At 39.2% G+C, this 25266-nt stretch overlaps 2 protein-coding genes and 1 non-coding gene across 3 annotated transcripts; all 3 read left to right on the top strand.

The window, feature by feature from the left end:
• Positions 1-1118: 1118 nt before the first annotated feature.
• Positions 1119-10230, top strand: ovol1a (ovo-like zinc finger 1a). Its single transcript, XM_044182923.1, has 5 exons — positions 1119-1679; positions 7561-7790; positions 8401-8613; positions 9271-9415; positions 9509-10230. The coding sequence occupies exons 1-5, from the start codon at positions 1580-1582 to the stop codon at positions 9847-9849; spliced, it is 1029 nt and encodes a 342-aa protein (XP_044038858.1). The 5' UTR covers positions 1119-1579; the 3' UTR covers positions 9850-10230.
• A 2526-nt stretch (positions 10231-12756) lies between these two features.
• Positions 12757-24776, top strand: mus81 (MUS81 structure-specific endonuclease subunit). The gene is made up of 17 exons (XM_044182911.1): positions 12757-12884; positions 13158-13308; positions 14676-14805; positions 15548-15633; positions 16609-16740; positions 16852-16932; positions 17100-17188; positions 18042-18245; positions 18328-18498; positions 18699-18826; positions 19528-19640; positions 20199-20318; positions 20968-21063; positions 21883-22011; positions 22219-22322; positions 22884-22967; positions 23416-24776. Exons 2-17 carry the CDS (start codon positions 13168-13170, stop codon positions 23480-23482), a joined length of 1875 nt encoding a protein of 624 aa, XP_044038846.1. The 5' UTR covers positions 12757-12884; positions 13158-13167; the 3' UTR covers positions 23483-24776.
• LOC122870782 lies at positions 24612-24775 on the top strand. Its single transcript, XR_006376670.1, has one exon. It is a non-coding gene; the product is annotated as a U1 spliceosomal RNA (small nuclear RNA).
• Positions 24777-25266: the final 490 nt, after the last annotated feature.

Below are 25266 nucleotides of genomic sequence, written 5' to 3'. Positions count from 1 at the left end.
TGAGACTTCCAATATCTTAGAATAAAAGCTTATCATGTACATTCTATATGAATATTTTGTATTATTTCAGAGTTAGATTTAGGTTATGTGTATTATCACTACATTCACTATAGAGGAACACAGAAGGCTTCTTTAGCTTTTATATTGTCTTTACCAGTGAATTTCTCCTGAAGGTTTCTTACAGAAGCTACTGGCCTACAATATTATGCTATGTTATGTTAATGACCTGCACAGGCTTGCACCTGAAACCCCTTCATCCAGAGTTAGTATGCAGTGTGAAGATGAGCTTCAGTGCAAAAGCTAAAGAATGTAAAACAAATAACATTATAGGCAGCCAAAAAGTAAAGAAAGACTCAAAGTTGCTTGATAATATACGTGAAAATACATTCCCATGGGCCATGAGTGAGAATTTACAGTGGAAAAAAAGAGTCCTCTCTAAACACAGTGTGCAATACCTGTAATGAAATTTGATTTCGGTCACACATTGATTCATTTAAATGTTCAGGTTAATTTATAGTGAATTGATCCGCAGACAGGCCTAATGCACAGGATGTTACACTGCCACTGAATATGTCAGGGATCACTTGTTTCACTCTGAGTTACAGAGATCAGTTTCATGTTGTCTGGACTTCACACTTTAGTCACCTTTCCCAACATGACAAGAATCCTCAAAAACCCTCTGAATCCTCAACATTTTTAGCATGAAAATGATCAAACAAAAGATGATGTACACCTGTGTCTAACAATCACCTGTCAAACACTCAGAGGAGTTTAATCATAATTTGTTCTTGAGGTTTTTCTTTACTGTGTGGGGTTAAAAACAATGCACAACTTATTCTTTTGACTGTTTTGTTCATGCAGCTCCAGGGGTAGTGTGTGTATATGTGTGAGTGTGTTCCAGTGTTGTGTAACTGCCCTCCCCACACACTCTCTATCCCCAAATTGTCTCCTTCTTCTTGTCATTTCCACCTTTCCCCACACCTTAAAGCGGAATGGCGAAGAGGTGGAGGCAGAGAGCAAGAAAGGAGGAGTAAACCGGTTCAGCAGGTATACAGAGGCCTAACCCAGGCTCTCCCCAGCTTGTTGTCACCGTTATTTCTGACGCGCATGCGTGCTAGCGTCTGTTTCCTGCTTTTCAAATGAGTACCTGTGCTGCTTTTGGACCCACCTCTGTCGACTGTGAGTGTGATCAGGATACAATCTCTCGCCCGCCCGCTCTCCCACCCTCTCCCGTTATTCCAGGACGCTGTTAGGTGATATTCGACTCTACCTGCCCAGGTTGCACACCTAAGTGGACTCACCTGTCCCGACGCCGAAAGACTTTTCTACCCTTTTTGCTCCAGAGCTGGATAGAAAATAAGGTTGAGGCAGTGTGTGGGGGTAAAAGGAGACAGAAGCGGTACACAGCTTGCGAAACGAGAAGAAAGGTGCAAGGAGGAAGGAGAATAAGGGACCGACACCTTCCATTTTTTTCTTCCAACTTTGAAGTTTCCTGCTTTTGAATCTTTTAGTTGACTTCACGTCGTGAAAAGCCGCTTCTCCACAAACCTCCATTAAGGATATTAGGTATTAACTGAACATGCCGAGGGCCTTTCTGGTGAAAAAGGCGAATGTTTCGCCGGGAAAGCGGAACTGGAGTGAGCTCCCTGATCATGAACGAGGGGACGTCTACATCCCAGGTGAGTCCACGCTGCTGTAATGAGCCATATTTGTTGTTTAAAAAAAAAATACGACCAAAAACGAAGGCGGTGGCAGGTCCCGACGCGTCTTTGGGTGCGTTTACGCACACATTTGTGGATTTCGTGCGGTTTTGGAGCCACCAGGAATGTCAGTGTGGCGGGTGGGGGGTGGGGGGGTTGTGATTGTAACGGGGCGGCTGCAGTCCGGGGCCACGGAATAACGGGAAACACAGCGGGCCGTGAAGAGAAAGTGTAGTTCCTGCTCCAGGGTGAAGTTGCGTATTTTTGTCTTTTGGCCTATTTAACCCTCATTTTAATGTTTGAGTCAAAATAAAGTCTTAAACCTGACTGTATCCAAATCGAAATATTTAATTGTAAAAAATATTTAAAGCTCACATAGAACATAGGCAAACGTCGGTATATTTAATTTCCAGACCTGTCATTTATTAGCTCATTGTGTGTTGCGGCCTATCAAGCTATCACAAGGGCCCGTTGCTTCTCACATATCGACCTTCAACCCCTGATTGCAGCGTTCTTCCTTGTACAGCTTAGCACTGTATTGACTTATGTAGCCCAAATATAGGCCTATTATACAGCCTCCTTATTCAGGTCTGGCCTGTCGGTAAGGGACTGAGTTTAAATCTTAGGCCTACAGGGTTGTGATTTTGGAATCGTGTGTTGAACCTTGATGGAGATGATTATTACTGAACCAAGTTGTCCTCACATCCTTAAAATAAAAATAAAAACATATGTCTTCTTGAACTATGAGCTCAGACATGAAATGTATTCGTGGCCCACTCATATGATAACGTTATTGATTTCATTGCGGTCTGTCCCATAGAAAATAACGTTTTCTGAATTGTGAGCCCTGACAAGAGCTGACATGTCTTAACTGTCAAATTTGAGCTTGACGTCGTTGGCTTCAGTTATGGTGTGTTTACGACCGACTTTACGTTTAAATGAAAAGTTAAAGGAGTTCACCTCTTGCCCAAAAACTCTTTCTCTCTCTCATCTTGAGAACAATCCCCATTGTTGCCATCGGCGGAGTTTTTATTGTAAGACCACGTCGGTATCAGATAACAAGTAACGGACTACACCCTAAACCTTTCTGTCGCTCCTTCTCTCTCTCTCCCCTCCCCCCCTCTCCCTGTGTGTCTCTTTTCCTCCACATCTCATCACCGTTAACTTTTAATCATTGACTTTTACATCCTCTCTGGTGTTTGAAACCGGAACATAATTTTCAAGTGGGTTTAAACGGGTGTAAAAGGAACTTGGAAACAACTAATAATCCTGCCAAATAACATTGAATATTCTTAATAGAAGCATACAGGTATTTCTGGATTGATCAACAGCACACGTGAAGCTTTTGGAAGCTAATTTTACGCACAGAAAAGAGACAAATTGACTTATTTAACTCAATGAGATTCTGAAAACTGTTGGTTAACTCTGACTTTTAATCATTGTTGCCCTTAAACAACACCCAAAATGAGAATCAGTTGTCGAAAAGTCCCATTTTTTGAATCAAAATATCCAATGTGCCATGATAACCTATCTATAAGATTAAAAAAACCCTGAGCTTCAGTGATTACGCATCGTTAACACTCCTCACAAAACCCAGCAACGGTCTTAGTTTCTGGTATGTGCCGTTACTTGACGTACCTGCCTAACGTGTGTTTTTGTGTGCGGGTGACAGGAGGACACACACGCACACAGAGAGGTATGATAATTGCCCTCAGAAACAGGCAAGTTGAATACTTTTATGAGGCACCAGATGCCATCAGTTTCGACAGTTCTCTCTCTCTCTCTCTCTTTCTCTCTCTCTCTCTCTCTCTCTCTGTGTGTGTGTGTGTGTGTGTGTGAGTTTATTTTTATCTCCTACATGTAACCCACAAACTTGTGCCTGGGCCTGTTTCTGATGGATCATCAGTCCCAAATCAGCTTCTATTGTATAGGCTGGTTTATTGCTCCTCTTACTTCCAGACACACATAACAAGTGTAGGCTATATTAACTATTATCACTCACACCAGTTGGTTTATGTGAGATCAGGCATACCATTGCTTATACATACAATAAATAAATGGAGTTTAATATAGAACAAACCAGAGAAACTTCTTATAGCAGGTGTAAGACTGCTATAAGATACAAAGTAGGGAAAAAAGAACATAAGTACAAACATAAGACGTATTACAAACTGAAACTGAACCACTGTTATTGATAAATGTAGGTCTGTATTGATAGTGGATGTGTGGTTTTTAAAGATAATATTAAAATGTTATTGAACCATATGGGGCAACCAAGGTGTTTCAGTGGGGGAAAGAAAATAAAAGAAAGAAAGAAATTTGAACATAAAATAATGAATAAAACCATGATTAAAACAATTTTGCAGATTGAAATTTGATTTTGGGATCTATGCATTTTCAGTTAAAACAAGGCTCTAGATAGGTATATAGAAACAGGTTATCTGTCTCTTTAATAATTATATAATAATAATAATAATAATAATGTAATTTATAAAAAACAAAAAGTCCAAGATTAAAATGGTTTTACTCTTCTGTCTTTAAAATCTAAAAGTTTAAGAAAATTGTCTTTTTTATACTTTTGTACAAAGTATAAAGCCTAGGTGTTGCTAGGTAGATTTGTTTTACCTTTGGACAGAGCCAAGCTAGCTGTTTCCCCTGTTTCCTAAGCTAAGCTAAGCTAAGCTAACCAGCTGCTGGCTGTAGCTTCATATTTACCACCCAAACATGAGAGTGCTATCAATCTTCTCGTCTAACTTTTGGCAAGAAAGCGAATAATAATAAGCGCATTTCCCAAAATGTCAAACTATTCCTGGATAAGCTAATCCCAGCCCATCAGTTGGGCTCTAATTATGTTTGTGAGTTCGTCGTATCACACCGAGGGTTTCCACTCTTGGTCTATAAGGCTGATGCAAGGTTAATGTTTATTGGATGGGAGGAAATGTAACGGACCCTACACACAACTTACTGCTGCAGACAGTACACCTTTAGCAAACACACACACACTCACACACACCCTGTGTTTAAGAAAGTTATCTACCTATTGTTGACTCTTTCTTTCTCCCAGCTGAGCGATGTTAAATGGATAGAATATGGAAATATTAAAGAAGGGCATTTAGAACAACACAACTCTCTCTCTCTTTACCCCTCGCTCTCTCTTGAGACAGTTGGGATATTTTGAACCCCCTCACTCTACCTCCCAAACTCACACACACACATTTACCCGAGCACACACTCGCTTCATTCATTGGTGAGGGGGAAGGAGGGGTGAACAAACAATACAAGATGAGATTAAATGTCCAGCTAGCAGCCGTCACCACAGAAACTATCACCACACAAGAATAATTAAGAAAGATTTAAAAACATGTGAGAAACACTGAAATGATCTGGTCAACAGTTTCTAAATAAGCCATTAAATAAGATCAAATTTCCCAAATTCACTTTCCCTCACAAAACATTCTTTATGTGTATTTTGCAGCAAAATTATAAATTATATACTTGTAAATAGCTTAGGAATTATAATGAAAAGGCACAAGAGGCATAATCTCTCTACACAAACTCAGTGCTGAAGACATATTTAAGAATGGACCATCATATCACTTCTAAAACTGGCTGCTATAAGCACTGCAAGTTCCTCACGTAGCCCTGATTCGAAGAGCTGTTCGACCATCAATTGTATGGTTGATGGTTCAATCCTCAGCTTCTCCTATTTACATCTAGAAGTGTCCTTGAGCAAGACACTAAGCCCCAATTGCTCCCGGAAAAAATAGATGCTTTGTACAAAAGTGCCAAATGAATGAAATGTAAATGTGAAATTCAGAAATCAAAATTCTTTTAGGTCTCTGAAAATGCTGACCAGTGAACTGACACAAGCTGTGTTGATGGTGTTCTTTACATAGCTGAGACCAAGTCCATTCAAGGCATAGGCATAACAAGTGCAGGCTCAATACCTGCTTGTCACTATGTTGTTTGTTGTTCATTGAGATTTTTACGGGTCAGAACTTGAGACTTAAATGTTTTTAGTTTCAGTAATATGGCGATAAATACAATGAGGCAGTACTTTTCTTGGTACTGACCAAATGCATCAAGCATCAAAAACTGTGAACTGTAAAATGTTAGCATTATCTTGTTTATGCTTTGGTCAGGTAGTTACTAATTTAAATTATAATTTTGCCAATTATTTTGAGCTGTATTTGATTAAGGCAAAGTACCGATATTGAAAAATAAAAAAAGAGTACCCAGCCCAAGTCACAGTAAACACATTATTAAGATCCGCAGACGCTCTGTGAGTGATATCTCTGTACCAAATATGAAAGGAAGCAGCTGTTGATGCCTTCACAGTGTACACAGTGCTGTCACTGTGTGTCACAGCTTACCGTTAACTCTGATGGTTTTTTCTTCTTGTTTTAATCTTTATACCTCACTGTGAGGCTAGCTTTGCATTCTCATTTGTGTTTTATCTGATTGAGGCCCTGGAGAGTCAACTGATTCGTTGTCACTGAGCTGGACCACACCTTTGGGCTACCTAAACACACACACACAAAGACATGCACACACACCTGTATGTTGGAGGCTCAAAGGTTTCAATAGAACCTACATCTCTTTCTGTCCCTCTCTTTGAGTGGTGTTTTGTTATACTGTGCTCATACACACACCACACACAAACACACACAGAAAGGCATCCACCCCTGTGGAGGTGGATTGTTTTAGGAAGGTACAGAGCTGGTGCTGCAAGTCTGTCTGGTCAAACAAGTCTAACTGCAATGGTAATGTGGTGTGTATGTGTCGGGCATGTGTGTGCGTGCAAAATGAATCGCACTAAACAATAGGCCAAACATGTACACACCCACACCCACACAAATACATAAATACACATATTTAACTCTGCATGTTTGCTAATTGAGAGATTGTGCAAATATGAGGCCGGCTGCCTATTGAGAAACTGTGAAACTGTACAAGACATTTCTACCTCAGTCTTCTTCTTTCTGTCTCCCTTTCCCTTGTTCTCTTACATGTCTCTCACCATCTGTCAAATAGATTTCTTGTCTTTTTAGCCTGCAGTTAAATTTTAAATCAAATGTTGTGCAGTGGCAACTGTAACAACATCAGGATGAAGTAAATGAAAGTGTGGTAAATGTAAAGAAATGCTTGATTTTCATTACTTTCATGATTTACCAATGCGTAGGATCTGATGTGCTACTGTATAAACCAGTGCGCATTCATACAGAATCTCATTTAGTGATCAGAATAATTAAGTAATAATAATAAAAAAGAATAAAAAAAGGACGGTCAAAATCGAAGCTGCAGATGCTGAGATATTGTGACTTTTAGTCCTTAGTAATGCCTCTATCTACAAAATCACTGGATCCTACATTTCCCTTAATGCAACTATGTGTTTAGTTAGACCCTCCATTCCTGGTAAATGTCCACATCCTTTAACTCCACACCCACAGCTTGTAACTCAGGCTTTTTGTTAAAAATTGTTAGTCTTCAAGCCATCATCAGGGGTTATTTTCTCAGACTTTACAAAGCTGAAGCAGGCAGCTGTTTTCAGTGAAAAAGCTCTAAAAACCCACTGTACACTATCTGCTCAGCACCAAACAGCAGACAGACACAGTTAGAGGCCAGCTGGTGAACACAGTGGAGCATTTAGCAGCTAAAAAAATCAGATATTTCCCTCAGGAGTTGGTAGAGACCAAAACAGAGCTAAAAGAGACTGAATATTATACCTACATTTGCCAGGTAGCCAGAAACACGACTCCAACTGGTTTCTGCTGTCCCCAAGTTGCCAAAAAAATCAATTATTGCAGGTTTAAGAAGAGACTTAAAAGGTGACACTGACTCTTCCTCTCTCTTCCTCCAGTCTCCATCTTCCCTCCATCCCTCCTGATGATGGAAGCTGAAGCCAGCCCTGCCGAGACGACACCACTCTGCCTCACCAAACAATCTCTCTCTGACACGCAAACACACGCCGAGCTGCCATCCAGCACGATGCTGGGCCGACCACAGAGCCCGGCGGCTTCACCGGAGGAGAGGTCAGAGGTCAGAAGGAGGTCGCAGGGTGGCCCTACATACTTCCGATCCAAAATCAAGGTGAGGAAACAAGCAGTGACTGATGGTGTATTGCTGGTGCTTAAGTGAAGAGCATTTTAATAACTTTTTATGTATTTTTTTTGTGGATTTTGTGGACATGAAACAAAACATCTAGACATCTTTCAAACAGTGAAAATTTGCCTACAGCTGTTTGTTGTAGAGAAGTTTGGATTGTTTATTCTTCTAGAAATGAAGACTGATAGCACAGTATTTCCTCATATTGTCAAATCTCACAATGCTAATTCTTGATTTGCTGCACAATTGCAATAAGGAAGGAGGGGTTGGGGGTACACAAATGACACATTTCAGAATCACATAGGGCTAAAACCCTTAAACTGTTTTTTCTTATTGAACAGCTCAATGTAACTAATATATTCAATATTATTTAGATATTAGCTTTATTTTTCATATCAGCTATGATTTCTCTTTCTCTGCAAGTGCAACAAGTACATCAAATAATGATTTCATTTTGAAATTAAACTTTTTTGTTAAACTGCAGCTCAGTGTTGCGCTCAAAGTGGTGAAAATTATATAAAACAATAGATTTATAATTGCTGATGAATTAAGTTAGAATGTAATAGTAATTTTTTGTTCACTCTCTCCACCACAGGTAACTACAGGCGAGTTACTGACCGTTTCTTCTACTCCTCCTCACTCTCCTCCTCCCTTTCCCACCCTGCCATCCTTAACTCCAAATGCCACTGAGATGCCAGTTGCCTTGACGACAACCCCTGCCCCCCAGGAAGCGGTCTCCATGGTGACCAGATCAACAGGTCAAAGTCAGAGTTCATCGACTGGGATGACAGGGATGTTTGTGTGCCAGGTATGCCAACAATATCGGAACAACAGTTTTGGTTGAAGCTTTAAAACTGAAATCCTGAATGGTTTTTTATATTTTATAATATATTATATATTTCAATAATGCCAACTTGGAAATACTTGGAAAGCAGATGCCTGCCCACAAAATGTATTAACGTTAACGTTTCAATCCAAATCGGATCTTTTTCAGGTCAAAAAACATAAATAAATAAATAGCGTTGCACCTGCATGATTTGCACCCCTTCATTTGTTGCATTAAGACCTGTATACTTGAAATAGCAATTAATGAAAAACTTTATAAAACACAATTTAAAGGTACCTTGTGGAGTTTTTGACCAATAGTAGTGCTATGGAGCAATGTTTTTCAGAGTGGGTCCCCGTTTTGTTTGTATCGTGCATATGCACAAGAGCAACATGATTCATACTCCTGCCGCTGTACTTTGTTATTCCGCTGAGCGACAATTGTGCGGTGTAAAGAATTGTAGCAATGTGCCCACAAAGGATACACACAATTCCTTTTGGTGAGAAACACTGAATGTAAACATAACTTTGTTTGTTTACAAGAAAACTCCACAGGGCACCTTCAATGTTTAAAGTCCCTAAGATGGTTGAATGTAAAAGTAAAGTGAAATGGCCCTGATGGTATTGTTGCTGCTTGTAGGTTTGCCAGAAGACCTTCCACCACCAGCGTATGTTAAACAGACATGTCAAGTGTCACAATGAGACCAAGAGACACCTGTGCAGCTTCTGCGGCAAAGGCTTCAACGACACCTTTGACCTCAAGAGACACGTACGCACACATACAGGTAGCTACACACTTTCATGTTTACACACACCTGCATAAAGACAGAGGTAACTGATGCAAGAAAGCATATGACATTTTTCACATTTTCACACAGGAGTCCGTCCTTACAAGTGCACCCTCTGCGACAAGGCCTTCACCCAGCGCTGCTCCTTAGAGTCCCACATGAAGAAGATCCACAGTGTCACCCAGAAGTACGCCTACAAGGAGCGACGCAACAAGCTGTACGTCTGCGAGGAGTGCGGCCACACCTCGGGAACTCAGGATGAGCTGCTGATCCACCTCCACTCGCTTCACCCCAACAGTCACCTGTTGAAGGGGAAGGCTGCGAGGAGAGCAGGAGGAGAAGGAAGAGAAGGAGGGTCAGTCGGAGGATCAACGCCAAGCTCTCCTCAAGGAGCTGATAGTGATGATACCACTGGATCAGGAGAGCAGTAGGTTGGAGGGAAGCTCATCAAAACGACTCAGGGGAGATGGATGAAGGATGGATGTGTTAACTGATGGACATAAAGGTGAAGTGACACAAGATGGTGGATGACAAGTCAGATTACATCGCAGTGGGGAAAATTTATGTCTGTATATGTGTGTATGGATTTGGGTATCTGTATATAACACAGACTACAACGTTAAATGAAATAATGCACCAACAAAGCCAAGTCTGACTATCTGACTAACATGTCTGACAATACCAACATATTTTTCTTCATTTGTATTGCATGCAATATTACCTGTGGGCTTCTCTGTACAACAAAAAATATGAATTTTTCTATGAAAAAAGTACTTTTTGTTTATTAAAGGGAGTAATATATTACACAAGAATGAATTTTCTTTTTTGTCACAAATTGTGCTTTCATTGTAAGCTACATTATTGAGGCATTCTGGTTCAACAGTGTTTGCAGTTAGATGTCTGACCTATTAGTTGATAAGTGGTGTGGTTCAAGGCCATTGAAGTGCCATTAAAGTGAAAATCTGAAACAATATTGTTGCATAAGGCCATTGAAATTTAAAATAGGCTATTTAATTGGCTAAAAGTTTGAAAACAAACACCGCCAGAAATGGCGCTACTGGTTAGTTTAAAAAAGTTACCCTTATTTGGTGAAGCCACATTCATAAAAAATATACTGCCAACCCACTGTGGCTCTGACCTTTCTCATGATTTCACAAATATATCTAACTGCCAAGATGATATTAGAGAAACACCCAAGCCCAATAATATGCTCCATGGTGTAAATGATTAGCTGGAAACCGTTACTTTTATTGAAACAATTAAACCTGCCAATGTAGACTAATTTGTGACTAATGCTTGATATGATTGTTCTCTCAATGTCTAAAGATAACTGAGGTCAAAGACAGCGGACACTGAACGATAAATTCTTGTAGAAACAATCCTTACTGAGGTTAATTGGATAGTTGTGTTTAATTTCCAACCTCCTCCACCTCTAATTTAGAGCCTGTGAGGGTGTCAGCTCGGGTGGAAATGTTTCCATTTCAGCAAAATTCTCATGTCTGTACAGTAAATATAAAGCTAATGCTAGTTGCTGGTTAGCTTAGCTTAGCATTAAGTCTGGAAACAGCTAGTCTTGCCCTGTTCAAAGGTAACAAAATACACCTACCAGCACCTCTGAAGCTCACTAATTTATTTTATCTTGTTTGTTAAACCCGTACAAAATGTGAAAATGTCACATTGCAGTTTTATGGTGGTTATATGCCGAACAACTTTAATCTTGTCGTCACCGTCTGGTTTCCAGGCAGGAAAAGTGATTAACTTGGGGTGAGATTGAAGAAGAATCTGGACGTTTATTCATGCTTTGTTATGAACACTAAAAATGTTTCTCTTTTCTCTTACTGTAGCTTTGCACTAGTTAAGAAGTAATATTCACTGACCTATTCATACATAATTGTACACTGCAAGTTTCTGCATTAACAAATAATACCCAACAATAATCCTCCTGTCACTTAAAAATGCAGTCCCTGCCACCCATTTGCCTACATATCCTTATATTAATAGATACACGCAACAGTAAATCCATTTTCACGCTTGCATGTGCATAGATTGCCAATAATGAGTTTGTTATATTAGTTTTTTACAACATTAAATACGTCTCTATGGCCTCAGCAACCATGTTTCATTTCAATACAAAAGTGTACGTTAATTATGCTTTACATTCCCTCAAACTTTGTGTGAGTGCATGAAAGATGGCTGTTAAGCACTAATTATGCTATTTCCCCCCCAACCTTTTGACTGTGTGTTTAAGAAACAGAGGTTGTGGTTGGGAGGGTGAGGTTGGATTCTTGGTCTCTGTCAGGTCTTGTTGGAGGATTCCTGCAAACTCCCTTCAGCCTGAGGATACATGGAGGCCGACTCAGGTAACAACCAGATAACGGTCTTGACATTGAGTCATTTTGTCATTCACATCATCCATATTGCAAATAAAATCCCGTCTGATACATTAGAATATTTTAAAGCTATATTTCAACACTTAAGCATTGCAAAAGAATGCATTTGCAGTTTTACCAACTTTCGGATGGATGGCCATAAAATTTTGTACAGGCATTCACGGTCCCCAGAAGATGAAGCCTACTAACTGTGGCGATCCACTGACTTTTCTTCTAGTGCCATCGTGAGGTTGGCATTTGTGATTTTGAGTGAAATGCCTTGACAACTATTGGATGAACTGTCATGAGCTAAAAGCATCAATATGCAGTACAGACTGAACTGCTAACGTGCCTAAATAAATCACATTTAACTAACTCATTAACTACTGTTATGTGTTTTTGGAAAACATAACTTAGGTCCACCATGTGTTTCCATACTGAGCTGCAGCAGAGGGATAGTAACACAAAGAGGGTATTTTGTACTAAAAAGACTGTAATTTTGGAAGATACCCTCTTGATTTGGCTAACTCAGACTGTTGAAGCCTCATATTAGCTTTGGCTGTTTTTTAAAATGAACGTTTGTGCAGGAATGTGCAAAATATTGAGGGACAATTACAGCTGCTATTAACTTTTTCAACATACATATGGACATGTGAGTATTGTTTTAAGATAAACTTGAAAACATTTGAATCTATTCTTTAATGTGCTTTCTCTATACAGGGGGGAAAATTTTATTAATTGAAATTAGAAATACCAGTACAATATTTATTAATTGATTAATTTGTTATTTCATTAATTATTACTTAATTATTAACTACTTATTTATGATACCAACTAATTCGTTTATTTGTCTGTTTTCTAATTTTCCAATACATTTATTTATTCATTTACTCGTTTATAGTCTATGGTTCATCCATATGTTTTTATTTACATTATTTATTCTTTTTATTGCTGATTTCGCCGCTAGATGTCACTGTTCATATTGTTGCCCCTTTTCCCGCATTCTTCTTCCGGTCACGTGACTGCTGTCAACAAGGAAGTGCGCTTTGCCTTTGAATACAAAGCACCAGCAACTGCTGCAAATTTACAAGTCAAAGGTAAGCCGCAGTTCCAGGCACAGACACGACTTACCTGACTGTTCTCTGCTAAATTTCTCTACATGTTGCTTGCTACTTTTAAATGTGGTGGCTTGTTGCCGAAAGCTTTCAAATAGCTAATTAGGGTCTGTTAACGTTAGCTAAAGTTGCAGGACACAGTTGTTATTAGCACCAAATTAGCGTTGTAAATGTGTTTTATCATGTCATGGTGTGGTAGGTGGAAGCTGCCACATGTTATTCTAACAGTCTACCGTGCCATTTCTCTCCTGTCAGATCCAAAGGGATGCCAGCGTCCGAGCCGGTCCGGTTGGGTCGGAAACGCGGCTTGCCCCCCTGCCCGAACCCTCTGTTCCTCAAGTGGCTCACCGAGCTCCGGGACCAGGCTAGAGAGAAGGGACTGAAGATCCAGTACACCTACCAGAAGGTAAACAGGGTGTTCAGTTCAGGTCTATTGATCAGACTTCAGTTCCCATTCTGTTTTTTGTGCATTTACCTATTCTGTATTTATTTACTTACTGAGTAGGAAGCAGCTCTGTTAATAGTAAAAACTGAGAAGCTAAAATATTTTCTTTTCCCCAAATAGGGTGCAATTTTAATGCAACAGCATACAATGAGATTTTAGACAGTAGTGTGCTTCCAACAATACCTTTTGCAGATTATACAAATCTCATAATTTCACATCACATTATATAAATACCTATGTCTGAAGCAAACAAAAGTCTGAGGAAATATGCAATATGGTTTCAAATGAATAAGCTGTCACTTAATATTAAACAAATCAATGCTATGTTATTCCAGTATCATAGTCAAGTTGATTATTCTTGGTTTCAATTATAGATTGATCAACAGGCAATTGAGAAAGTTAACTCTACAAAATTCCTAGTGGTGTTAACTGATGACAAACTTTTATGGAAGCATCACATTGACTTTTTTTAAACTTAGAAATAACGAGATCTTTGCTATTATTAGAAAACAATTCTCGCTTAAGAAATCAGTCTTGCCTTCTTGCAATGCATCATAGTTTAATCTATCTTTATTTAAATTACTGCAATATTGCATTTGCAAGTACGTATACCCCACAGCTTAACAAACTATTTATAGTACACAATAAATTTGTTAGATTAGCTACCTCTTCTCAGTCATAAATCATCAATACCACTTTTCTGTTGTCTTAATCTTTTAAATGTCTTTAGCATGTCTTTAGTCACTATTAACTGTTGGGCAGCTTGAATGGGAAGTAATTGTTAATGTTTTTATTTCCTTATTTCTTTTTTTGTTTTGTAATTGCCTTTCCGTCTGTCATTCATTTAGAATTAATATGAGCCTTTTTATTTTGCCTAGAGTTTTTAGGAGACTCTATATAAGATTGATGTGTATGTATTATAACTTTTACAAAAGCTGTATTTTAATTATTATTATTATTATTATTTACATGAAAACAAATAAAAACTTAGTGCAAAGTATCTTTACTGTTTCAACATAATACTGCCCCTGTGCACAAAGCCATAAAGAAATGTTTTTCCTAGTTTGGTGTGGAGGAACTTGACTGGCCTACACAGAGCCCTGACCTCAAACTCATCCAACACCTTTAGCATGAACTGGAACGCCGACTTCATGACAGACCTTATTGCCCAAAGTCAGTGGCCTATCTCACTAAAGTTCTTGTTGCTGAATGGGAGCAAATCCCTGCAGCCACGTTCATAATCAATTGAAAAATGTAGAGGAAATCAGTGGAAAGCAGAAACAGATCTTCATTTATCTTCATTTATGTATGTTTTTGTCTTTTTCCAGGCCATCAGCTCTTTGAATAAGTATCCGTTACCACTTCAAAACGCAAAAGAGGCAAAGATCCTCCAGAACTTTGGAGACGGCATCTGTAAAATACTGGATGAAAAACTACAACGATACTATAGAGAGAACGGTAAGGGACAGATGGATGGATTTATGTATTAATTGACTGATTGATTGCATTTTAGCTGTTTCTTGCTCTTGTACATAGATGACTTTGCAAGGAGCCAGAGCTGTTGTGATTTTATGGAGTGGTGTTTCTGCAAAACGCTAGACAGAAAGCTAAAAAGACATTACAGAGAGCCTGAAGAGAAATAAAGATCAGTCTATGGATTAAGTGGTACTGTAAAAGGATTCTGTAAAATATTAGATAAAGTGCTGATGTCATAGAGAGAATTTAAGAAATGGATTGATGGCTGCATTGAGAGAGGGATAGACTGTAAAATACAAGATGAGAAACTAGTGATATTAGAAAATATTTCAAAATTGAGGGAATGTAGAAGGAATCAATAGAACTAGAAATATCATCCATATATGAACTAAAAAAAATAGCATTTAAGAAAGGGGTGGATGGAAGAACAGAAAAAAACATTACACAAAACATGATAAGCTAGAAGAGAATAGATAGATAGACTACAGCAACAGTAGAATTAACTTCACATCATAGATCACCAGAATCACAAGCAACCAGTCAGATCAGAAAAACAAAATAACGCACATCTAATTTGTCTAAAGCTATTCATATTACAGTAGGAGATTTTTCTTTAGATCTTTAAGACAAGGTATTCTTAAAGTATATTGAAGTTTTCAGTTTAAGTAGGCAATTACACCAGCTCCTCTGTCTTCACTTTTTTTCCTCTTTACCTCTTCTCTAGGTCCAGACGCTCCTATTCACGCTCTCCCTGAAGGAGCGCCCCCTCCTGGCAGACAGGACAACAACAGCCTGGCTCCCTCCAGAAAGGTAAATAGGGCAATGTTCGCTAAATAGGGAGTGAGTAAGTTTGCTTCACTGTGTAAGACACAATTTACACCAGTAGTCCAATCCCAACATTTCGAAACAGAGAATTTCATGGAAATGTATACATTCCTTGGTAAAGGAAGTAAATATCTATGAAAACTGTGACGAAGTAGAATCTGCCTACGGCTGGGCACTATTGAGTCAAACCAATCAATATTTTTTAACCAAATACCTGCATATTAGTCAAACATGTGCAAAAGAGCAAACTACTCACGCAGTCAAGCAGGAGTATTTGGAGTTTTAATAAAAAGCCTTTAGTGATTACATGGCTTCTTCATGACAATTTACAGGTCTTCTTCAGGGTTTCAAATGAAGAGACAGTATCTGGCCTGAGTATTTCAGATGCGTACACACACAAAAAATGATATGATGACCAAGCAGGCAGAGGAATTTGCTGTTCATTGTATTCAGCTAAAACAGTCTAATAATAGTCAGGAAATTATGTCACTTAATTGTAATGCAACCTTTTAAGTAAACACAGTTATTAAGCTTTATCATACAATATTGCTTTAGCAAAAATCCCAAACAATATCTCGTCATACCTCCCACAGCTCTAAATATGTACCCACAATGTGATCATGTTATTGTGTGTTCTCCTAAACTGGGATATCTCTTGAAAAATGTGAACGAAAAAGTGTAACAGGGAACCTTTGTCCATGAATTTATTGTTTGATTGGTTGATGGTATTGTTCAAAGAATCAGGGTGTTTCCTCTACTACTACTACCACCACTAATCAAAGAGGAAATATAGTAATTATAAAATCTTTTATGAACAGGTAATGTTGCATCATTCTGTGTTATTTCATCCATTGATGAGAGGAAAGTAAAACATATGTCTTTATTGTGGGTTATTTCAGTGACACGATGAGACCTCTAACTTTTCATTTCTTTTCCTATGTGATCCATCTTTCCTTGTAGAAGAATGCAGCAGGGGATCAAGGGAAAGACAAAGGAGGAGGAGGAGGAGGGAGGAAGAAGAAGAGGGAGTACATGCCCCAGAAGAGGTCTGGGGGTTATGCTGTACTGCTTACCCTTTACAGACAGTCGCAGGTACACCTTTTTCCGTCACACTTAGTTTATTAGTACAGTATATTTCCAAGTATTGCATTGTGGCCTCCGTAGTAAAAATCACATTGTATCATTATTTCTCTCTCTCTCTAGATCCCAGGTAGTAAAGATTATATGTTTAAGATGGAGCTACAAGCAGAAGCTCAGCATCTCTGTGATAAGTCTTTCACTGCTGTAAGTGAAACATTGTTTATAACACAACATACCCAACCGACTCTTTTGCTCATGTTAATCCCTGGGATTGGTCTTGCTCTCTGCATATCTTCTTGTGCAGTAGGACTATTTAAAAATTGAGTTTTTTACTTAGATTCCCTCCTTTTATTTTGTGTGTCTGTCTGTAGCCAGATCTAGGCAGTAAGTACACTGCCTGGTCTTCAGTGAGCACTCTGATTCAGAAGAACCTGGTGATAAAGACCCACAACCCTGCAAGGTACACAGAAGCACACACAAATGCAAGCGAACACACTTCAAACAAACATGTTTTGTCTGTTGATTTTCATCTCTGTTCATTTCTTTTTGTTCATTTTTGTTGAGTTTGTTGATTTTATTTTTAGCGGCATGGCTCTAGAGATGGCGGTGTCTGTCTGTCGGTCGACCACTTTGGTCCAGAATGAAATATCGCATCAACTGTTGGATGGATTGCCAGGAAATGTGTTAGAAACATTCATGTTCCCCTCAGGATGAATTGTAATAACAATGGTGATCTTTCTATCTAGCACTACCATCAGGTCAAAATTTCAGTTTGTCCAATACATTGTACCTGCATCAGGTACATCAGCATGTTAGCGTTGTCATCATGAGGATGTTAGTTGTATTGATGTTAGCATTTAGCTCAAAGCACCGCTGTGCCTAATTACAGCTGTACGAAGCTGCTAGCATGGCTGTAGACTCTTAGTCTTGTTAATAATATAAATACAATGGAGCCCCAACATATGTGAAGCTAATCAAGCACAGCCAAAACTAACTGTGGTATTCAGGTTAACTGAACTGACTCAGTTTACCAACTCAGGGTGGATACAAGGGCTGAAAATGAGACAAAATTTGCCCAGTTATACTGTGTATATGTAACATGTTAAATATAATAGTTTAACTCTCACTTTGCATACAGCTAACTGCACTCCTCCTCCTTGTTGATGAAGATGATGGTGGCCAGATATGGTTAGCCAGTGAACTTCGAACCTAAGTGGAGTACAGTTTTTCCAGACAGTCATTCCTGCCACAGTGATGTAACTGGGTCAGATCTTCAACTTTGAAGGTCCTCTTCACTCTCCTTGCTCGCTTAGGTATTCTCTGACAGAAGAGGGTCTGGCTTTGGCAGAGCGACTGGAGTCAGTAGAACAAGGGACTAAAGATGGCCCAGAGGGGGACAGAGAGGAGGTTAGAAGTGAAGGAGAGGAGGACGTGGAAGAAGAGGAAGGTGGTCTAAGGGTTGTGGACCTTACTGGTAGTGATGATGATGAAGAAGAGAAGGAAGAAGACAGAATACAGTGAGTGTACATTGAATAAGTGAAGTCTTTATCTTCTGCTCCTTTTCCTGCTGGAACAAAAAGAATCATCTTCTCTTCACAGCCCCGCAGAGAAGCCGACTTGTGTTGCCCAGCCGAGGAGTGAGATTGATGGGATGGGTTTTTCAGGAAAACCCCAGAATTCACAGGCAATGAGCAGAAAACTGAATGGAGGATGTCTTCTACCGGGAACCTATGAAATTATACTCTGTGTTGACTTTATTGAGACAACTGGGTAAGAGAGCTGTCTGGATATCTGTGTGAATCAAAGAACTACTATGCAGTAATCATTTATGAATCTGTGACTTGTGAATTTGTATGTATGTGTAGTTTTATTTATGTTGAATTTAGTGTGTTTATAAATCTGTCTCCTCATCCTGAAAGTTTTTGTCAGCATAAATGTATATTTCATGACATCTTGATTTGTTTGTGCAGCGGCAGCAACCACCGTAAGCAGGAGCTGGTCAAAGAGCTTCAGAGAAATGGAGTGACCTTCGATGTTAGGAAGCTAAACGTTGGAGACTTCCTGTGGGTTGCTCGAGAAAAAGTGACACCTGTTCCAGGTAACACACACACAAGAAGACAAAACAAGTTGAGAAATATAAGAGAGAAAGAGTTAACAAACCCTGAATGATGCAACTTTACCTACTTTTAGATAACATAAAGAAACTTTAAAGCAGGACTCTACGCATATTTCTGCAAATTTCTCTCCAAAACGACATTTAAAAAAATATATATTTTCGGCTTCCAAAGGGGGGCTGTAGAACTGCTGTAGAGTATGACCTATTCTTTATTTGAAGAAGTCAAGAGAGACAGCAGTCAAATACAGACCAAAACTAACCATAGCCTCTGTATCTAGACCTACAGTTTCTTTCTGTCAAAAATGGTGTCATCAAGCATGTTTATACAGTATGTCATGCGTCAAGTTTATGTAAAAGGATGAGATCTGTTTGTTTGTTTGAACTTTTAACAACATGGTTGACCTTAGGGGTCTTGGTGCAGAATAAGGAAGATCAGAAATATACAAAAGAGCCAAAAGAGCTTTAAGAATAATCAACGAAATCTTAAACTGAATTGTAAAATGAATAGGGAGCCAATGCACCTTGTAACTCTGGTTTTGAAAGGAGAAAGTTTACTTACTCACATACTTACCTACTTGGGGCATGAACGTCACTTTATGTTATCTGCATGTTGTCCAACTATGTACATAACATGAGAATGCATTATAATCTCATTCTTTCTGTTTTTCTCTCTCTCTCTCTAGGTCAGTTGCGTGCGCCTGCAGGCAGGGAGCTCGTGCTTGATTACATCATTGAGAGGAAGAGGATGGACGACCTGTGTGGCAGCATCATCGATGGACGCTTCAGGGAACAGAAGGTTGGTGTGTGGTGCATATTCTTCTTTGTCAGTTAATTTATCGATTATTTATTTCTTCAAATTATTAGTCAGGTAATCTGTAAAACGTGAAGAACTATGACAAATCCAAGTCACATTTACCAGAGCCTTACATGATGACTTGAAATTGCTTGTTTTTAGCCAAGAAACCCACAGATATTTTCGATTTATAACAATATAAAATGGAGAAAAGCAAGAAAAGCATAATTTTTGAGAAGTTCTAACCAGCAATTGTTTGGTATTTGTACTTGATGAATAACTTGAACAATGAATCACTAATCATTCATTACATTTTCTGTTAATTGACTAATAGTTTCAGCATTAATCCCAACCCTTTGCTTTCACTCCCAGTATCTATTGATTAATAATGCAAGTTTTTCATCTGTATGTCTTTTCTTATCTCAAAAAACTAATTGTATTTCTACCATATTGGTTCTTAACAAAAGTTAATAAAATTCCTTCTGTTACGTCTGTCTTGTTATGTCTCGTCTTACTGGGTATAACGATAATTTAACTTTTTCTCTTTCTCCCCTGCATCAGTTTCGACTCAAGAGGTGTGGTCTTCGTAGGCCCGTCTATCTTGTAGAGGAGTGTGGGACGGCTGCCTCCCACCTGAGTTTACCTGAAACTACACTGCAGCAGGCCATAGTCAACACACAGGTGCGCATAAACACAATTTCACACTTATAAATCAGTTGACTTTAGACTACACTAGATCCATACCAATATATGGGCCGATACTATTGAACAATACTGACTTAACACAGGTACTGTATATTGGAATCAACATATGTGTTGGCAAATATGCAAAATATGATAATAATTTGCAGTACATATATGTTTTATAGACTACAGTATATTTTTATGTATATTTCACCCAAAATTTTCTTAGCTCATCTATTTTTTGTTGTATCTGTGTTTTTATTTTTAATTATTATTTATTATATTGCAATTTCTATTGTTTAAAATTGACAATGGATACTGTTACTCTGATTTTTAGTGGAAAAATCCCCTACAATAACGTATCTCTATCACAAATTCTTGATAGCCAAGTTTGAGCGAAAAATTCGAAAAATCTTTTTTTATGACAAGTTTATGTAAAAAATTTATATTGTCATCAAATTTTTTATATCATAATACACAGATACACAAAAACACCATACCATCACCACGCGACTATTAGATCAATTGTGGTCCAAATAAGCAAACACCAATTGTTACAAGCAATCTAACCAGTGTGTGTTTACTTGTCGTTTTTGTATGTGTGTGTGTGTGTGTGTGTGTGTGTGTGTGTGTGTGTGTGTGTTAGGTAGTGGATGGCTTCTTTGTGAAGAGAGTCCAGGATGTGAGGGAGTCAGCGGCCTACCTCACCGTCATGACGCGATATCTGAATAAACTGTACCAGGTGAAACACACACACACACACACACACACACACACACAGAGTACATTTTTCTCTCTCCTTATCTTTTAGAAATAAACATTCATTTTTTCATTCACTTGCTTAAAATTCAACTGGCTGCCCCTTAATAGACATACTTTACATTTTTGCTCATTTTTAAGAGTGCTGTCTAAAGGATGAGGCTGGTGTTATTCTATATTTTTCTTATTGTCAAGAAATCACATGGAAAGAACAAAACCAACAATGTAGTCTGTCTCAGTACTTTATGACTCCCCTACCCTATCTGTGGCTCATTTGTTGGGGACTATTTTCAACTGTGGATTAATACACATTTGGTGCTCTAGTGAGTATTGGGGCAGCAGTATGGAGAGCCATTTCATTTAAAACCCCTCCCAAACTGCACAAGACTGGGTGGCACGCAATGTTCACTGGGTGGCAGCAGAGGATGACTGGCTAGGTGGTGTCTGGTAAGTGGATAGGTGGTGTACAGTTTGGGTGAGATTCTGAATGAAATGGCTCTCCATACAGCAGGACAGTGTATGTGGGACTAAGTCAAAATAAACTACAGTGTGTGTGTTCATGATAATGAAGGAACATGTCACCCAGTGCAACAGTGTGGCTCGCTGATGTGTTTTTAATTTTTTTTGGACAACAGTGGAGCTCTATGACACAGAGGAAGAAGATTTATCAGGCTTTGGCTACAGAGACAATACTTGTTAGGATCATCACCAAGATAGAGTTTAATGATCTTTTTCACTGTTACAATGCTGCTTTGTGAAACATCTGCTTTACACTTTTTGTCCTTTTTAATCTTTATTTCAGAACTGTACACTGATCTGTCGCTCCAGAGAGCTGGAGGGTGATGGAGGGAGTGATGAGGAGGAAAGAGGGACCCCCTCCTGCTCTCTCATTTCTTTTGCAGAGTTCAACCATGGTGCAGTCAAAAACAAGGTGTGTATGTACAAGCCCTCACCAAGTATATTTTCATTCACCTGTTTTGACCAGCACTTTGTATTTGCACTTAAAAAAATTAATAAATACTGCTAAAACTTTAAGTGATGCCAATGTGGGACCTTCATCTCTGTCTTTTCTTTAAATGCTGTGTTACAGATGTGTTTGTGAAAATATAAATCCCTGTTTCCCTCCCTGTCCTTTTAGTGTCAGACAGTGAGAGAAGTGTTTGCCAGACAGTTGATGCAGATTAGTGGTTTGTCTGGAGACAAGGCAGCTGCGATACTGGAGCACTACAACACTCCACACAGGTAACGTGTACGTTATTGTATGTACAGACATTTCACTCACTCACCAAGTATTCTTACCCATTATCTCCCTTTTTTGCCTAATGGATTCAAATCAAGTTTCTGCCTACGTTTTGACAGACAGGTGATGTCTGGGAAGTTTTGTATAGAAACGGCAGAATTGAGCACTTAGCACCCAAGACAACACTGCTACATAATTCCATGACATGAGCACATACTTTGAAGTGCAGATTATGTTTTGTGGCCATAAGTGACAACATTCATCATTCAAGAAAGATGATGTGACTTTAGTACAAGGTAGACAAGCCATTTCCATGTGTTCCTCTGGGTTAACTAAAGGTTAATAACAGTTGGGCAACAGGCAAAGACAAGGTTAAGGTTAAGTTTTGGCCAACTGCTTCGAAAAGAAACGCTCACAGTTGAGAGCTTCACACGAGTTGGGAAGTGAAGGGTGTACATACAGATCAAGACACACTCACAGACCAGACTGATCCAAAATGTTGCTGCTGAGTATTTTTTTTTTTTTTTTAATCTTTCTGCATCTCTCTTCTCTCTCAATCTCAGTCTTCTGACAGCCTATGAACAGTGTGCAAGTGAAGCAGAGAAAGAGAGACTCCTCTCTTCCATCCGATATGGGAAGCTCAAAAGGTTTGTAGAGTGTAGTTTGATTAATATTTTTCCTAGTATAGTTCCAATGATTCATGTAGTATTTGTTAACAGGTCGAAAAACAGACAAAATATCATACTTGAGTTGAAGTATTGTAACTTCACTGAAAAAATACTGAACTAGAAGTTAAGTTACTATCGAAAATTACACATTAATGTTATGAACAGCCTTTTAATAACAAAAAAGAACATTGTTACATGTTAGCGATGTCCGGTGTAAAACTTATGACTCTAATGTTGATCATTCTCATGTTAACTTAAGTTAAAGGATTATGTTCACCTGTAAATTCTTACTTGGGTATGAAACCTTTTCTACACCTATGGGATAAACTGAAAAACAAAACATGCTAAATAAGATAAAACGGGAGCTACTTAATGACACTACCAGGAGTAATTGGTTAATACTTTATTGTCTTTCTTTGTTTTTCAGAAACCTGGGTCCAGCTCTTAGCAGAACAGTTTATCAGCTGTACTGTACTCAAGGAGCACTGTCATAGATGCACACAGTCACTGATGAACACTATTTCACTCATTCAGATATTTTCTGTCTCATAGACGAATGCAAACTCAAGCTCACTCACCTTGTAATGTGAATACATTTTGTCATTCATTTTCAGTTCCTAATTTACTTGAATATAATTAATTTGAGGATGGTAATTTACATGTTTATGTAAATGTAAGGTGCTGCTATATTTTGGTTACTGTAAAATATTGCTACTTGTATGAAGAATTTCACAAATGTACCCTGATACTGCATCAATAAAGTTTATTATTTTCTATAGTATTCTGTTGTTTTAATGCAAATGTCAAGTGATCAAATACAATTTCTAACTTCTTAGAAGAATGGAAAACTATTAAAAACAACACTAGATTGGCAAGGCTGGATAACCAACCAAGTAAAGTGGTCAACTGTCTTGGGGCCCCAGACCCAGAGAGGCCCCCAAAGCCCCTGGATTCACTGCATGTCCAATGGTTTTGGTAATTACTGTACTAAAGTACGGTATCAACTAAGGTGGGCTCTGGATTATTAGCTAATATTGTGGACATGTCTTGTAGTGGGACCCTGTGTGAAAGTCTAGTCACAAGCAGTGGTCGGTTTGAGTATTTCCTATGGGGAGGGGGAGACCATCCTTTTGTCTCAATTGAAATGGGCCTCTTTGGTCGCCATCAGTACGGCCTGTCGACGATTTGCAGGGGCATCTGGCTTGACGACACAGATTACTGGGGTCACCATCTTCAGTTGTAGAAACTGAAATACACTTACAATAACGCAGCAGCAACAACACCACCAACAGCAACATGTAACAATCAACGTTAGTGTACAACAGGTCATTGATACCCTTTTAGCACACAGCAAGGAAAAGGAGGAAATGTCAAAGTTCCCCAGATGAAGCTTTTCTTCCTTTGGCTAAGTTTTAGGTTTTTGCTTATGGCATAAGTACTTGATGCATGCCATCTTTACACTCAAAATCAGATGAAATCTTTGGTTATGGGGAAGTCACAGGGATCAGCACACCACCAGCAATGCATAATTTCTGGTAGTGGAGGACTGTGTTCGCACTCTCTCTGAGATTGCGAGAGTGCAGTGTCTGGGAGTGACCGCCCTGTCTCTGACCGTTCCAACTCATACTTACCTGGCAGGGGAGATACCATGATCAAGAAGGTGGTTCACCCAGGGCGAGGCTCAGCCATTGCACTCCGGTTGTGCTGACCCCTGCGAATTCCCCAAATGTGGGAATCTCGACTGCATAATTTCTGGTAGTGGGGGACTGCGTTCGCGCTCTCCCCTGATCATTGTGTCGAAGGGAAAACCGAAAACGAGCGAGTCGGTGGCTGCCACGCGTGTTTTTTTTTTTTTTTTTAACGTGCTGGAGTGCAACGGCATCCCGCTTGTGAGGCGGCGTGTGATGGTGGCAATGTTAATTTTGAGGCCTTTGCTTACTTATTCAGTTTGTGGCAATGGCAGTGTTGCTGTGTAGCAGCAGCATCTGGTGTAATGCAAAGATCCCGATGGCAGCGAGAAGTGGGTGTGGCCTTTTAGATGGGGGCCAAAAGGAATTGCGTGTTCTCCTCTCTGAGATTGTTCTTTGTTTGCGGAAGAAATGCGCTCTAGACATTCTTCCATTGCTAGCATGCTTAGGTCTTAGGCTTTTGAGCGATTGCTGGGCTGCGTTTGCTTTCTCAGAGACGGAAAGGCACTGAACTCTGGGATTATGCATTGTAGGCACCGTCAGCCAGAGTGCCGTGTCTGGGAGTGACCGCCCTGTCTCTGACCGTTCCA

This window comes from Siniperca chuatsi, linkage group LG22 (assembly GCF_020085105.1).
Source record: "Siniperca chuatsi isolate FFG_IHB_CAS linkage group LG22, ASM2008510v1, whole genome shotgun sequence".
NCBI lineage: Eukaryota > Metazoa > Chordata > Actinopteri > Centrarchiformes > Sinipercidae > Siniperca > Siniperca chuatsi.
The sequence above is the reverse complement of the archived record's forward strand: the minus strand, read 5'-3'. Positions and strand labels throughout refer to the sequence as shown.